The 17,189-nt window shown below is 34.8% G+C and overlaps 1 protein-coding gene across 2 annotated transcripts; it reads right to left on the minus strand.

Annotated features, from left to right (window-relative positions):
* Positions 1-10,654: 10,654 nt before the first annotated feature.
* Positions 10,655-14,683, minus strand: LOC137810540 (phosphatidylinositol/phosphatidylcholine transfer protein SFH11-like). Of its 2 annotated transcripts, none has more exons than XM_068611878.1 (12): positions 14,544-14,683; positions 13,688-14,084; positions 13,485-13,584; positions 13,049-13,315; positions 12,734-12,811; positions 12,204-12,305; positions 12,036-12,085; positions 11,523-11,631; positions 11,332-11,412; positions 11,122-11,265; positions 10,991-11,032; positions 10,655-10,903 (listed from the first exon to the last, which is right to left on the minus strand). In XM_068611878.1, exons 2-12 carry the CDS (start codon positions 14,068-14,070, stop codon positions 10,859-10,861), a joined length of 1,401 nt encoding a protein of 466 aa, XP_068467979.1. In that variant the 5' UTR covers positions 14,071-14,084; positions 14,544-14,683; the 3' UTR covers positions 10,655-10,858. The 2 variants fall into 2 exon arrangements, with proteins under 2 accessions (XP_068467979.1, XP_068467978.1); XM_068611877.1 differs by lacking the exon at positions 14,544-14,683 and adding an exon at positions 14,259-14,466.
* Positions 14,684-17,189: the final 2,506 nt, after the last annotated feature.

A 17,189-nucleotide genomic window follows, 5' to 3' on the forward strand; every position in this document is an offset into this window, starting at 1 on the left:
TTCAGTATGACAGGGCAGAAGTCGTACCAAGTTGGCACGACTTTAGTATGACATGGCAGAAGTCGTGCCTAATTGGGACGACTTCTGCATATGAGGTCGTCCCAATTAGGCACGACTTGCCTAAATTTGTAATTTTTTTAAAACGGACCCCATTTTGGTAAAAACAAAAAATAATAACCCCATCATGGTCAAAAAAACCCAAAAAATGTTCACTATGAAGCTTTTTGAACATATAAAATTTGAGCTACGTTTTTGCAATATGCAATGCGATCTCTCACTTCTTCTTCTTCTCAACTACCTTATGTAAGCGATGAAGAATATAGTTGTTATAGTTTTGTTCTGACGGATGAGCAATTTCAACTAAGTTGAATGTTGTTATTACATCTAAGGAGCTTGAACATAAATGGTGTATTAAATGCACTTCATGCAACATTAATTTCTCTTTTCTTTTTTATGCAACATCCCAAAATTTGGATGTGCCTATCTTTTCTTAGATAGTGATCAACAAATCATAATGTTGCTCAATAGGGAGGGATAACGTCTTTCGACGTATATAAGGTTTATGAACTCTCTTATAGTTTACTAAGTGAAATGTTCACTATGAAGCTTTTTGGACATATAAAATTTGAGCAACTTTTTTGCAATATGCAATGCGATCTCTCACTTATTCTCAATAAATGACCTTAAGCGGTGAAGAATATTGTCATTGCAATTTTGTTTCTGACAGTTGAGCACTTTCAACTTAGTTTAATGTTGTTCTTGCATCTAAGGAGCTTGGACATAAATGGTGTACTAAATGTATTTCATGCAACATTAATTTCTCTTTTTCGGTTTTATACAACATCCCAATATTTGGATGTGCCTAGCTTTTCTTAGACTGTGTGTCTTTATTTGAATTTGTGTAAATGATAAAGTCGTACAAAACAAATACTCTTTCCAGAGTTGAAAATGTTAGAATCATGAAGTTGTTGAAGAAAGAAGCTTTAGCTCTTCATTCAAGATATCTTGATGTGACTTCATTTTTTAAACGAATATTCTTGGCAGAAGAAGGTAACAATAATTCCCTATGTCATAGAATAATTATATGGATATTCTTGCTTGTAGTATGAAGCTAGCTTAAAATTATGTGTGTATCGTTTAAACATATCAAATGTTTATCATACGTAAAAGAAAGTAGCACATTGTTGTATTGTCTAATAGACGAAATACTTGCGTCTTACATGATTTATTGTTGAATGAATACTATCGTCTTACATATGAAGTATAATCATTTTTAAGACTTAATCAAAGTCACGAGTGTTTGACTTTTTCCTAACAACGCAAATGAAACTAACCATATGAAGAAACAAAACAATATTGTTTTATAAAGATAATTAAATTTCCAAAATTTAATTTTTCTTATTATAAAATCAAACAATCATGTTAGCTACTTGATGATAGAGACTCATTTGAAAAATATAAAAATTTCAAATTCTCAATGAACAAAATATTTTAATGAGAATTCAATTGAAAATCTTAAATTTCCAAGAGACTTAAACTTAATTAACCATTTTTTTTTTGTTTTTATGTGAAAACTGATGGCAAATTCATGAAATTCTTCTTAGAATCATGTAAAGGATGGTGCAGAAGTCATGGATGTGTGTGTGCAAGATCCTCCTAAGAGCTATGGTGATCTTGAAGGTGCATGGTATGTATGGAAGTTGGGAGGTTCGGCCAGCCCAAGGAAAGGTGAAGGATGTGAAGATTAGAGCCTAGAATCTAGGTAGAAGCAAAGCTTGGCACAAAAATGGCAGCATAACTTTACTCACAATAATCTTGGAAAATACAAGAGATGGCCTTCCTATTTATAAGCTATAGGGTCGTAAAAACTAAGCTAATTCCTAATGAAATGAGAGCCAAATGAAATGCACAATGACAAGGCACATGTGCTCATGACCGGCCAAGTAAACAAGTTCTAGAATGTTCACTCATTTATGCTTTCTAACACTACTCTAATTACTAAGCACCCCTAATGGGCCTCCATGTAACATGTACAAGGCTTTCTCTCTTCCATTCGTGGCTTCATCCAATTGGGCGTGAATGTGCTTAGCCATTGACCTTGTAATAGGGCCTAGACGGTCTAGGTCTCTTCCTAGACGCTCCATGTGTAGCCTTCCCTCATCACGTCCTAGACGCTCCTTCCTTGAGTCTAGACGCTCATCACAGTCTATCTTTGGGTCTTGGCTTCCATGGTGAGATGTGCTTGGCCCTCCTCCATCATCCCTTCCCCCTTGGAAAGGATTTGTCCTCAAATCCAGCTCGTCATCGTCATTGGTACCTACAAATGGAGAAAGATCAATTACATTAAAAGTGTCATGAACTCCATATTCAAGAGGTAGGTCCAATTTATATGCATTGTTATTGACTCGCTTGAGGACTTAAAAGGGTCCATCACCTCGGGGACTTAGTTTGGACTTCCTTTGAGTTGGAAATCTATCTTTGCGAAGGTGAAGCCAAACTAAGTCTCCTTCCTCAAAAATTATTTCCTTCTTCCCTTTATTGTTGTATTTTGTGTACTTCTCATTTTGTTGTTGTATTTAGAGTTTAATCTTCTCATGCATTTTCTTTACAAAGTCGGCTTTGATTACTCCTTCCTTATGCACAAATTCTTGTGGATTAGGAAGAGGTAACAAATCCATGGGTGTGAGAGGATTAAAACCATATACTACTTCAAAAGGAGAAGCATTAGTAGTCTTGTGAACTACTCGATTGTAAGCAAATTCAATGTGGGGAAGATACTCATCCCTTCATGATAGCCCTAAGCATAGTCCCAAGAGATCTATTGACTACTTCGGTTTGGCCATCCGTTTGAGGATGACAAGAAGTTGAAAATTGTAGTCTTGTTCCAAGTTTGCCCCAAAGAGTTTTCCAAAAGTGGCTTATAAACTTGGGATCTCTATCGGATACTATACTTCTAGGGAGACCATGAAGTCTCACCACTTCTCTAAAGAAGAGTCTAGAAATATTTTGAGCATCATCTACCTTGTGGCAAGGAATAAAATGGGACATTTTGCTAAAACGGTCCACTACCACAAAGATAGAGTCATGGCCTCTTGCAGTCCTAGGAAGTCCTAAAATGAAATCCATGCTAATGTCTTCCCAAGGAGCATTTGCAATCGGCAAAGGGGTGTAGAGTCCATGAGGCATTGTTCTAGACTTTGCTTTTAAACATGATATGCATCTAAAACAATGTCTTTGGACATCTTTCCTCATGTGTGGCCAACAAAATTTTGCTTTTAAAAGGTCTAGAGTCTTATCAACTCCAAAATGGCCCATGAGTCCCCCCTCATGTGATTCTTTGACAAGGAGTTTCCTATGTGTTCCTTGGGGAATGCAAAGTTTTCCCTCTTTAAAAAGATATCCCTCGGACACATAATAACCTCCTTGCGCTCTATGTAGACATTGGGCATAGATGGATGAGAGTTCTTGATCTTCTTGGTAAAGCTCTCTTATGTGATCAAATCCAAGAATTTGGGCACCCAATTTTGAAAAGAGTGTATGCCGTCTTGAAAGAGCATCGGCCACTATATTGGTGCTTCCTTTCTTGTATTTGATTACATAAGGAAATTGTTCAAGAAATTCCATCCATTTAGCATGTCTCTTGTTGAGCTTGTGTTGGCCCTTCAAATATTTTAAAGACTTGTGATCACTATGGATGACAAATTCTTTGGACACAAGGTAGTGTTCCCAAGTCTTTAGGGCTCGCACAAGAGCATAGAGCTCTTTGTCATAGGTGGGATAGTTGAGAGTGGCACCATGGAGTTTTTCACTAAAATAAGCAATGGGGTGTCCACCTTGCAACAATACCGCACCTATGCCTACCCCCGATGCATCACACTCTATCTCAAAAGTTTTGGAAAAATTTGGGAGAGATAGAATTGGTGCATTGGTGAGTTGAGCTTTTAGCCTTTGGAAGGCTTGCTCATGCTTTTCATTCCAACAAAATGCAACATCTTTTTTAACAAGTTCATTCAAAGGAGAAGCTAGACTAGAAAAATTAGGCACAAACCTTCTATAGAAGCTAGCTAACCCATGAAAACTTCTTACATCACTTACATTTTGTGGAGTGGGCCACTCGCAGATGGCTTTGATTTTCTCGGGATCTACATGCACCCCCTTTTTGTTTACTATGAAGCCTAAGAAAACTACACTATCTACACAAAAGGTACACTTATCCCTATTTGCAAAAATACTATTTTTCTTAAGCACTAGAAGAACTTCCCTAAGGTGACTTAGATGGTCTTCTAGGGTTTTACTATACACTAAGATATCATCAAAATAAACTACTACATATTTACCTATACAATCTCTCAAGGTGTGATTCATAAGCCTCATGAATGTACTTGGGGCATTAGTAAGCCCAAAGGGCATCACCAACCACTCATATAATCCAAATTTGGTCTTAAAAGCGGTTTTCCACTCATCACCCTCCTTTATTCGAATTTGGTGATATCCACTTTTAAGGTCAATTTTGGATAATAGAGTTGACCCATGTAATTCATCAAGCATATCATCAAGTCTTGGGATTGGATGCCTATACTTGATGGTGATGTTGTTGATTGCTCGACAATCACAACACATGCGCCATTTTCCATCCTTTTTGGGCACCAACAAGACAGGTACAGCACAAGGGCTTAGGCTCTTTTGAACCCAACCCTTCTCCAACAAGTCTTGAACTTGTGATTCTATCTCCTTTGTTTCCTCGGGGTTTGTTCTATAAGCAGGCCTATTTGGTAGGCTTGCCCCCGGAATGAAGTCAATTTGATGTTCTATACCACTAAGGGGAGGAAGCCCAATGGGACCCTCATTAGAGAATAGATCTTCAAATTCACTTAAAAGGTGTTCTATTTGAGGAGGTAAATTCATAAGTTCACTACTTGTGGCAGTGCATGTAAGTGCTCCTTTACAAAAGATAAGGCTTGGTTGTTCAACAAGAAGCAAATTTTCAAAAACGTTTTCAAGAGGCTTTTCTTGTTGATCAACCTTGTGGGAAGGAACACTCTTCTCCCACGCCTTCCTATCCCTAAGGATTTTCTCTTTTTCTAGCGCTCTTTTTTTTTTTCCTCATCCCTCTTATGCTTCATTTGTATTTGGTCTTTCACCACTTGAGAATGTGGTAAAGGACTAAGTACAAACTTTTTATACTTGTGGGTGAAGGAAATCTCGTTAGTGAGACCATCATGCAAGGTTTTCTTATCAAATTGCCATGGTCTCCCTAATAAGATATGACAAGCTTCCATAGGTACTACATCACATAAAACTTTGTCTTTGTATTTCCCTATGGAAAACTTGATTTCCACTTGTTTGTCTACATGTAGTTCCCCATTTTCATTAAGCCATTGAAGTTTGTAAGGTTTTGGGTGAGGAACTACTTGTAGCTTAAGCTTTTCCACCATCCTAGCACTACAACAATTACAACTAGATCCACTATCCACAATGAGGGAACATATGTTTTCTAAAACATTGCATCTTGTATGAAATATGTTCTCTCTTTGTGTTTCAATGGATGTGCTAGGGTGATTGTTGAGGGTTCTCCTAATCATAAGCAATTCTCCCTCTAGTGGAGCTACCCTCTCATCCTCTCCCCTTTCCTCTCTCTCACTAGACTCATCCTCGCCACTAGTGTATTCATCTACACCCTTAAGAAACAAAGTCCTTTGGTTTGGACATTGTGCTTGCACATGCCCTCTACCATAGCACTTGAAACACTTAACATCTCTAGCTCGGATGGGTGGGGTGGAGGTTTCTTTGGTGAAAGGTTTGGTAGGTTCTTTTGGTTTTTCTTTTAATGTACTACCCTCCCTTCTAAACTCCTTCTTGGGATAAAAGTTAGAGTAAGGGCTCACCTTTTGACTTGACGTTTTGCGTAAGATTTATTGCTCAACTTTAATGCAAAGTTGAACCAAGTCATTCAAGTCTTGGTAAGGTAAGAGCTCTACCCTATCTCTTATCTCAAGTGATAGGCCACTAAGGAACCTAGCTATTGTGGTATCCTCCTCTTCTCTAATGGATGCTCTCATCATGTAGAGCTCTATTTTTTTGCCTATACTCTTCCACACTCATGTTCTTTTGTTGGAGTCTTTGGAGCTTGTCCATCAACTCCCTATGGTAGTAGGAAGGTATGTGGCGGCGTCTTAGGGCTCCCCTAAGGTCATTCCAATATGTAATGGGAGGTTCCCTATGAAGACGCCTTTCTCTTTCGAGAGAGGTCCACTAATACATGGCGTTCCCTTGGAAGCTAAGGGTGGCTAGGGGTACCTTACGTTCTTCACTCACCCTATGGCAAGCAAAGAGTTGTTCTACTTTCATCTCCCAATCTAGGTAGGTTTCTACATTCTCCTTACCATGGAAGTGAGGTAGGTCTACTCTAGTTTCCCTTGGCCCCTCTTGCTCCCTTTGCCTATTCCTTCTAGGGGGTGGTTGGTAATAGTCATTAATTCTAAGGCTTCCCTCCCCTAGAGACTCATTACTCCTAGATGCATGAGTATGAGTTTTCTTTGATTTTTGTGATTTTTGGGATTTCTCTTCTTGGGCTTTAGCCAATTCATTAATTTTTGTCTCATTCTCCAATTGTCTAAAAGAAATCATTTGCACAGCTTGTGAAACTTCTTTTAAAAGAGATTTTATAGATTTTACTTCACTTTCAATAGACTTTGGAGAGTGAGGAGGAGAAGACATGGCTAAAGTTTTTGTGTATATAAGTGTTTTACCTTGAGGAAATTTAGGAAAGTCAAAGAAGGTAGTTTTCCAGGTAAGGGAGGTGAGTCACAAAGGACTACTTAAGTACCAAGCCTTTGCCTTAGCCAAAAACTATCCCTCAATGTCTTCACACAAAACTTTCTCTTAGTAAACTACTTAGAACACAATTAAGTTGAGAAATCAAATTTTTTTTTCAATGCAAGAAAACAATGTAAGCTAACTAATTAACAAAGCTAGACGGTTTTAACAAAGCTTAACAAAACAACCACACAAAGCGTTACTAATTAATCAATAGAAAAGCAACTAAAAACAATTAACAATTGCTAATTAAAGAGTTCTACACTAGTTGGCCCTAGGTGAGGCTTCTTGGACACTTGGAGCCCCTTGAAGACACACTCACCGTCTAATAACGTAATTAAGAGGTAATTAACACAAACTAAGTTGCAAGGAAATTAAGAAAACTCCCTTTGTTGATCCTCTTTTTGCTAAAGGAACTTCCTTGTTGTCTTTGCTTGTTGGCCCTCCAAGTGTTTGTGGTGTTTTCAAGAAAGCTTGATTCTGCCTTGTCTTTGTTTCCCCTTAGAATGAAGGTCTTAATTCTCCAATTCCAGCACCTATCAAAAGACTAGACCTTACCCAAGTCAAGTTTCCATTCAATTAAGCACCAAGGGAGAATAAATTCCAGTACCAAATTAGAGGTCAAAGAACAAAAGCAAGAAACAATTTAATTGAATAAAACAATACCACCAAAAGGAGTTAGATTATGACAACTAGAAAGAGGTCCAAGAAATATTAAGCAAGCAAATAAAAGTTACTCAAATAAAGGTAGGCACACAAAAGAATTCCTAAGAATGACACTAGAATTAGATTACAAAATAAAAAACAGCACCACTAGAAAATTGTTGTGGGCCAGAAACGTGTTTTTCCCCAATTTATGCTGAGCTGTGCTTTTTAGATTTGATTCTGAAATTTGATATGCAAGATATTCAAGATCTTAGCTAAAATCTGGCTTTGGAATCACTCAAAACGCATGAACCATTTGTTTTTAATAAATTTTTCAATTTCAGTGTTCAGTTACGTCAGTTGTAGCGCCTCAGATTTGCACACTGGTTTTAAAATATTTATCATTTTTTTTCTGTTGACTCTTTTGAGCTAATTCTTTTTTTGTCTTTTCTGTAACACTTCAAACTTGCATATTCCAGAGAATCAAAATTTTACTATGAGTGAAAATATTTTTCTGGAACAAAACAGCCAGCACAGAGAATGTGAAACAGGGGATTCTGGAAAAACTGGAAAAAACAGTAAGATACCAAAATTTAAACACAATGGAATTGAGAAAAGGAATTTGTGTAAGATCTAAACACAAATAGGAACTCAAACTAAAATTAAAAAGGCACCAAAAGATCAAATGAACAGCAGATTCAAAGCAAAAGCATATACCCAAAATCAAGAAACAATCAAGCCAATCAAAGGACTACTATGAATTGATGACATTGTGGATGAACATGACTTGAAAAAAACATATATGGATTCAGAAATTAAAGACTCAAAGAGCATAATATGAACCAAATTAAAAGTGCAATAAAGACTCAAAAACCTAAAAGAAAACAGCAACTCAAAGGTGTATGGAATCCTATCACAATTTGCACAAGAATTGTTCAAGAGCAATTGAACAAAGTGCACCGGTTGGATCTTTCAAATAGCACACCAAAACAAATTAAAATGTAAAAAACAACAAGACAATTATGGAAAATAAGATGACAACCTGAAATAAAGAAGAACTAAAAATGAAAAGACCAAGAACAACTCATCTTGGAGAACCTAAGCTCATGATACCAAATGATGGCAAATTCATGAAGTTCTTCTTAGAATCATGTAAAGGATGGTGCGGAAGCCATGGATGTGTGTGTGCAAGATCCTCCTAAGAGCTATGGTGATCTTGAAGGTGCATGGTATGTATGGAAGTTGGGAGGTTCGACTAGCCCAAGGAAAGGTGAAGGATGTGAAGATTAGAGCCTAGAATCTAGGTAGAAGCAAAACTTGGCACAAAAATGGCAGCATAACTTTACTCACAATAATCTTGGAAAATACAAGAGATGGCCTTCCTATTTATAAGCTATAGGGCCGTAAAAACTAAGCTAATTCCTAATGAAATGAGAGCCAAATGAAATGCACAATGACAAGGCACATGTGCTCATGACCGGCCAAGTAAACAAGTTCTAGAATGTTCACTCATTTATGCTTTCTAACACTACTCTAATTACTAAGCACCCCTAATGGGCCTCCATGTAACATGTACAAGGCTTTCTCTCTTCCATCCGTGGCTTCATCCAATTGGGCGTGAATGTGCTTAGCCATTGACCTTGTAATAGGGCCTAGACGGTCTAGGTCTCTTCCTAGACGCTCCATGTGTAGCATTCCCTCATCACGTCCTAAACGCTCCTTCCTTGAGTCTAGACGCTCATCACGGTCTAGCTTTAGGTCTTGGCTTCCATGGTGAGATGTGCTTGACCCTCCTCCATCAAAAACACACCAGCTATGATAATACAATGAATTAACAATTCATTTTCGTGTAAAAAACAAGAACTCAATTAAAATAATATAGAAATTTTGGATATTCAATTGAATTTTTTTAAGAAACTTAATTAAAATAACTAAATGTACGAAAACATTAAAAATTAATTAATTTTATAATTAATTATACTGTGAAAAAAAAATCATATTTAGAATATTATAGCCTAAAATTAATATGAAGTATTATAATAATTTATAGCCTACTTTTTTCACCTTTTCATTTTTATTATAATAGTAAATAGTAAATTAATGTTAATTTGATCAAATATAATAAATAAAATTTATAATAATAAATAAAATTATTAAAAATAAATGAAATAAACTTCTTTTTTCATTTTTTTTTCTAACCAAATCATTCCTCTCCTCATTCATTCCTTTTTTTTTCTATGCAGAATATCTTTATTTTTTTTGTGCACCTAGTACATTAATATTTTTAAAAAATTATTTAAAAACAAAAACAAAATATCCTTAATTAACAATACACATTATTGAATTCATAAAAAGAATCGACAAAAAGTTTATGAGAAATAATTGATTTTCATAAAACATAATTTATTTGAGGAAGTTGAGAACTTTAAATGTATCTAAACCCAACACTTATTAATCCTAAACGTGTCTCACAAGATCAAACTTTGTAAAACAAGTCTCACTCTTAACAAAAAACGAAAATGCATCATCAGCTGTGTTTAAAAATAAAAAAAATACAGATCCAGTTCTCCCAATTCTACCTGACTCTTCTATCATAATAAAGGTAAAGTAAAAAAAAAAACTTTAAATTTAAAATAAATAAAAATAGCAATTATTTAGAATAAAATATTAATGATAATTATAATAATAAATTCCTTAAAATCAAATAACCTTTATGAAAGGAATTTTCTGTTTGTTTTTTTATTATTTATAATAAAATAATATTTATTATTTATCTTCATTTTTCTTTTTTCCTCCTCAACTAAATTATCTTTATTTTTCTCCAATTCTTTATTTTCTTTTTCACTCCCATTATTTATATAAAGAACAAGAAAGTGTAAAGTTTATTTATTTTCTCTTAATAAAACATATTTGAGTAATGATATAGCGAGAACTTTAAATTTTTTATACCACCACATTACAACTTTTAATACTATCATTTTAATATATATAATTTAATTACAAATTTATCTTTTATTATATATATTTATTTTTAAATTTATACATCAAGTTATATACAACTCGTGAAAGTATCATTTTCCTTTTATACAAAAGAAAGTATAAACCGTGTTTTCAATCCTAAAAAATTATTATTCTTTATTTTTTACTGTTTCTACACTTACCAAATATCATCTCAATAGTGTCTCAAAAGATATATATTCCTGCGTAAAATTATTTTATTTTTTCTTTCTGTACAAGTATTGGTAGAATTTTGTGCAACCACCATGTCAGGATATTAACATAGGAGAGTCTGGTAAACTTTAATATAACAATACAATGGGAATTGGGAAAAATTCAATACACTGACTGAACAGCGTTTTTTTAAACGATTGCTGGAACAGTCTAACACTAGCCACTTTTATACTGTGGGCTGTTCTGGATGATGTGCATGTTCTTTCAATGCCTGAAAGAGAAAACAAAAAGTAAAGATAAAAACACGGGTCATTTGTCAGTGCTAGAGGAAACGTTCATGAAAGTGTTTTAATCTCACCATCTTGGTGTCTTGAAGTGCATCTTCCAGCGTTTTGATTTTCTGCGACATTTACAAGTATCGTGAAAAATCCCGAAGCATTGGGATTGCCTTAACCTTAAAATGTAATCATTAATTTTATGAAAACTCACATCCTTTATGTCTCCAAGACTAGCTTCAAGGCAATCAATTTTTTGCATTGCTAACCGACAAGTACATGCAGAGTCTGACCCCGCGCACGCTGTCTCCTCAAGCAGACTCGCAGTATTATCGTCATCTTCGGTTTGCATGTCAACCTGCATATTTCACTATCTTAAGCAACAGAACCCATACCATTGGTAGAACAATTAATACTACCTCACCTTTTTAGGCATCGAGGAATCTTCTGTAGCCACCTCAACATCCTCGCATTTACCATCAATCTCTTCTCTCAAGTTAACAACCTGCATATATATAGCCAATGAGATAGACATGCCCCTCTCAACTATTTCTAGATCACAAATTCAGAACCAAAAAATCAAGAGTAGTAATCTCATTCACAATACTGCCAAACCTTAATCATTTCCAACACTTCTGGATTTTTCCAGGGGCCTCGATCACTCATCAGACAACCTCCATAATCGGAACATGTGCAATTACCACCCAGAAAAGTTGGCAAATTACTGCAAATCAGACAATGAAATGTAGGAACTTCATTATATGCAGAATCTCAAAAAAATATTTTTCTTGTTAATAGCAGTAATTCATCAGCAAGGTAAAAGTTGCTACTTGTGAAGCATATATATGCTGAGTATCCGTAAACATAAGGTACTTGTTTACTAGTTGATATTATTTTTTATACGTGCAAATGAATTTCTTTTCCTGTCGTTCAATTTCCCCTTGTTTCTTTAATCAGGCTCTTTCGTCCTTACTAGTGATATGCGAATTTGTTAATCTCTTTTATTATAAATGTATGCTTAGCATATCAATCTAATCTACAACTTCTTTATATTATTCAAACATTTATCATGTTTTGTATCACATTCCCAGTACTCATATAGTCATATTCATGGAGAAGTCACATTACCTCGGCTCGATAGCCTCAAGCAGCACACCGAGATAATTAGAGCCCAACACCTGTAGCAGCAATCTTGCACGTTCAACATGGATGCAGGCCAGAAAGTAATACAACAATAACATGTGCAAATTCATGGCATCTGATAATGAAATAATAAATATTTTCAATTATTCATACCTGAATTTTTGCTACTGTGCGTACATCTAGGAATGTCTTTACTGCTTTCCACAGCATCCTAAACCCAGATCCGGCATTAATAATAAATAGCTTATTTAGAGTCTGCAAAAATAAATAGCTTATTAATAATTAACTACGTACTCATCTCATAAACACAACATTTAAGCATATCTTCTCCATCTCGCATGATTAAAAAATCTTAACAACCTGTTTTTCAGTACAAAAAAGAATATCAATATCTCAAGGTAATTAGCCATAGAAATGCAAGTAGCTGAGGTTTACAACTCTATTTTGTTTCCTCTCTCTCTCTCTCTGTTTCATTCGCAACTTCATAAAGTCGTTAGTGATAAATTGCACCATGAATGTACCAGAAATTACACCATGTATAGATTATAATTATTTCATGTTATGTTGAATGACTGTTAACAACTTCAAAACAAGACTTATCATCAGATAAAGTGACCTCCAGTGTCACATTTATCACAAGCGTATCCAAATCATAGCATATGAGCTATAATCTAAAAAATTACCTCAGGATAGTAACAGCTATCGATCTTCTGAATTTCCATAAAGAGGTACCTCGCGGGCTTTGAGAAATTAGACATTCCCTGGAATGTAAGAGTAAACCAAATAATTGTATCAGTATTTAGATACCTTATGATATAGATATGTATATGTAGCACTAGAAAGTGAAGTGAGCCCAAAATAGATCATAACAAGGTTACATTTTGGATAGTTTTTTGAAAAGGCTATTTTTCTCACTGTAAACTTAGCAAGTCCTCTCTCCCATGTCTAGCAAGTTAAGGTAAACAGGAAAAGAAAAATGTTCAGAAAAATGTCCTTACAACTCCGTTGACATCCAAGATACTTGTAGTGGATGCTATGTGACTTTTAGCTGCTAGAGAACATGCAGGGAATCTTAGTTTGAGAGTTTTCTCTTGTTCTGACACATGATGTTTGATAAACCTTTCAAATGTGGTAACTTGCCCCAGTTTGTTAAGGTCTACCATCCCAATTCTCTCAATATACAAGGGTCTTCCGTATCTGTCAACTCCGTGGTATCCATGAGGGTAGCAGTTCTTCACTTCATTGTACTCCGTGAAATGGAATTCCTGATTATGTGCCAATACGTGAACCCCGCATATAATGTTAATTGAGCAATCCACAGCTTCAAATTTCATTAAAATCATTAACATTTAAAGTTGTGAATTCCTGATTACGTGCTAATATGTGAACCCCGCATATATAATACAACCTACAAGTTTAAAGTTGTTCGTTCACCTTTGGAAGCAGGTCTACTCGAAATTCGTTTCGCCACTTGAGATAATTTTGGAACATTTCTTTGGATTTTGGCATGTCGAAATCCCTCATACGCAGAAACCTTGCATCATTGAAAAGCTATGGAGTTAGAAAGCTAACTCTGCAATTAATTAAACTTGTCATAGAACAGCAATTAAGAGATACATGTTTATATGTATATATACCTCAGAAGAGTGTGATAATCATCATGCTTAGGTGGCAAGATAGCTTCTTGCAATAGCATTTGGCGAAAAGAGTCGACAATTTGTTTATCCTTAGGATCACGAGCTCCTTCAATAATCATCACAAGGCTTTTACTCTTCCTAAATTTCGTGAACGGGTATGACAAGAGTGACTTGACAGGGGACGAATTAGACCTTTTCCCTGACGCTGATGAATGCAGATCCCAATGCGTTTCAATCGGGGGATGAATACTTTTTTTTCTCTTACCACTACCACTTCCACTGTCAAACTTCAATCCCTGAAAACCAGAACACAATTCATCTTCTCCATCACCTCTTGCTATAGTCACGTCCCTGTCTTCGGACTCTTCCTTCGAACTTCTCATTTGTAATCCCAATGCTACAGAAAACGTGCATTCATACATACAAAATATATTCAATAGATCTTATAGCTTGCAATTGCGTGCCTTCAAATTACTGTTTGCACGCCAGAAATAAATTTAATTTCTCACTGTAATTCTTTTACAGATAAATTGGAATTAAAGAATCAAAATCCATGTTTAAAATCTTATACCTCTCACTATCGAAAACCATAATCGATGGCCATAATTTTTAACCGTAGAAATTTTACAACTACTTGAGGGTGGCATGAAGATCAAAATGAATCATTACTTTATACGAACCGTACGTGAGGATGCACGACTAAAAGTTAATTGAACAAGCGTTAAATTCTACATGAAAATTGGAATCAGATGGGGAAAAAATGTAACTAACAGAAGGAAGGAATTGTGAAACAGTAGAAAGAGGTTGGTGTAATATAACAAACATCAAAAGAAAAGGAAAAGAGAAGAATACTCACGAGAAGGAATTCAGGTGGAATGAAGAATCAATAGGAAGAGGAAAAGAGTGATAATTGACGTAGGAAGCAGACGCTGGTGAAGAATGGTATTGGAATTATGTGTGTTCCAAGGAACCGCCAAAACAAACCAACCAAGTTCGGTATCTCATTTTTTGAACTACATCGGAATACACCTTAACCTTTACGTCACTAATAATAATATTTCCATAACAAATTAATCAGAAAAGAAAATATTTTTTACTAATTCCATAGTGACAAAAATATATATAAATTAATATTTGATAAATTTATAACTTTTTTTAAGTGCTTCCTTTATATGACTGCTTTCGAGAGCAATGAATCATTACCAGTGATTTTCTTCATCGACACTATTTTTTAAAAAAATTTGAAACTTTGGGTTAACACAGCCTATCTTAGAAGCAGCTAATTTTCCGTTAATTGATCCGCACCCAACATTTTTTATTTAAATCCCAAACTGTCCTTGTGACTTTTATTTAAAAAAAATCTGTAAAGGAGCTCGAGTTTCCTATGATGAGAGCGTTTTGACTGGAGGTAATGGTAGTGTAGTCGTTTGTTGTGGTGGTAGATGCACTCACAATGGTGCAAAGGTGTTTCTAGATATCGGTGGTTGAAAAGTAAAATAAGTTGACATCTGGAAGTCATTGTTGAGTGTCTCGATAAGATTATGGATGGTGATATCCGAAAGACACTTATTGGTATTAGTTCCGGACAAGCATATGGATATCCAAAATATTAAGGATAAAATAGTCAATTTCTCTGTAGGTGTTGGATGCTGGTCAGTGATATGGTGCGGGGAGAATTAGCCCTTTGAAGCCTGTTTGACCTCTCTATCTGGGCTTCTCAGACACATGGCCCAATTAACAGTTTTGTCATCATTGAACTCTAGCCCAATAAGAAAGCATTTTATAGTTTTTCTTTTGGGCTCTTTCTTTCACCACCCATAGCTTCCTTCTGCACCTCATTACATCCTCAACTCTTTTTTTTTATCTCCTTTTATAAATATAATTTTAGAATACCCTATAATGAGATTTGCCATTACTAAGTAATTGAATTTTTTCAGAATTCATTTTACAATAATATTTCAAAAAAATATGTTAAATTCATTCTGGAATGTCTCACCTACCCATTCTGAAAATATAATTTTAGGATAAAATTTAGACTCTTAAAAAACGCAGTAATAATAAATTTCACTACAAAATGCTCCAAAGTGATTTTACCGAAAATATGTTAATTTTTTTATGAAATGACTTTCCTGAATGAGTTTTAGTCTGTTCCAAAATTATCCTTCTGGAAATGATATTTTTTTTGCGAGAGTACTACGAAGTTAAAAAAAAATACTCAAGAGTAATTTTGTCCTTTCATATTTTTAGAGTTATAAGTCGAAATTCATATGAAGTAAAAAAAAAAGAAATGTAACAAATTATTTTCAAATTACTTTTTACTTTTTTAATAAATAAAATGTTAATGTGTTGATTACATAAAATATTTTTCTTTACTAAAATGAGTAAATAAAATAGCTAACTAGAATATTTTTATTTAATGTATTTATAATTATATTCCTAAATTTATTCTTAATTAAAAATTTTAAAACTTTGTAATGTATAGTTCAATTTTCGAATTCTTCATTATAATGCTTATAAAAAATGCCAAATAGATTTTAACTTTAAATATGTTTAAATTAAAAACTAAAACTGAGTAAACTTTTTATTTTTTAATTTAAAATGTTTTAAAACTAAAAATCATTGAACAAAAATCACCTTAATTTTGCAAGTGCATGCAGTTTGGTTGCAAGCTGTCACTTCTAATTATGTTATGTCTCTGTCTCCGTGTCATAAAGATAGAAATGTCTGACAAGCTAAAATTAACATTTTAAGTTATAAGGGTAAATGATTTTTTTTTTAAATTATTCTATAGAGAGAGCAGTCAAATAGAAAAGACAAAATATATTAATAAGATAGTTAAATGCAGAGTTAACGACTTTTATGGTACTTTTTGAATCAACATGATAATGGTATATGTTATACGTGCAATTACCAGTGATTTAAATGAAAAAGTCTTCTAGGTTCATACTTTTTAAAAAAAATCCAAATTACAAAATCTAATCCATAATTATTTAAATTTATATTAGTTTTGATTCATTTAAATGGATTTATTTCAAATTTAAATTCATATTTTTGAATTTTAAATCTAATCCATTTAATTGGATATGGATTGGATACATTTTTGGATTATCCAAATTATATTTTAGGTTGGATTTTGATTTGGTCCGATCCAAGTTAAACCAAGACAATTCAGGCGCAGGTTGAGCAAAGTTGACCCAAGTCCATGTTGAGCCGAATGGCCCCGGGCCGATGTAAAGCCGAGCGGGTCAGGACTAATGTCAAGCCAAGCGGGTCCAAGCCGATGTCGAGCCGAGGGGGTCAAGGCCGATATCAAGTCATTCGAGCTTGGGCCAATGTTGAGTCGTGCGGGCCGGGGCCGATTTCAAGTCGTGCGGGCCCAGGCTGATGTCTAGTCGTGCGGGCTCGGACCGATTTTGAGTTGTTCAGGCCCGGGCCGGTGTCGAGCCGAGCGAATCCAAATCGATGTCGAAGCGAGCAGGTATGGTTGATATCGAGACGATCG

This window comes from Phaseolus vulgaris, chromosome 2, assembly GCF_000499845.2.
Source record: "Phaseolus vulgaris cultivar G19833 chromosome 2, P. vulgaris v2.0, whole genome shotgun sequence".
NCBI lineage: Eukaryota > Viridiplantae > Streptophyta > Magnoliopsida > Fabales > Fabaceae > Phaseolus > Phaseolus vulgaris.

What these genes read in the sequence shown, in the direction of transcription:
- LOC137810540 (XM_068611877.1), bottom strand. Translation starts at nt 14,334, where the DNA reads ATGCCACCCTCAAGTAGTTGTAAAATTTCTACGGTTAAAAATTATGGC. An exon ending in GAGTAGACCTGCTTCCAAAG is followed by an intron (nt 13,316 to 13,484) that starts GTGAACGAACAA and finishes GCACATAATCAG; the next exon opens with GAATTCCATTTCACGGAGTA. An exon ending in ATTCCTCGATGCCTAAAAAG is followed by an intron (nt 11,266 to 11,331) that starts GTGAGGTAGTAT and finishes TGAAATATGCAG; the next exon opens with GTTGACATGCAAACCGAAGA.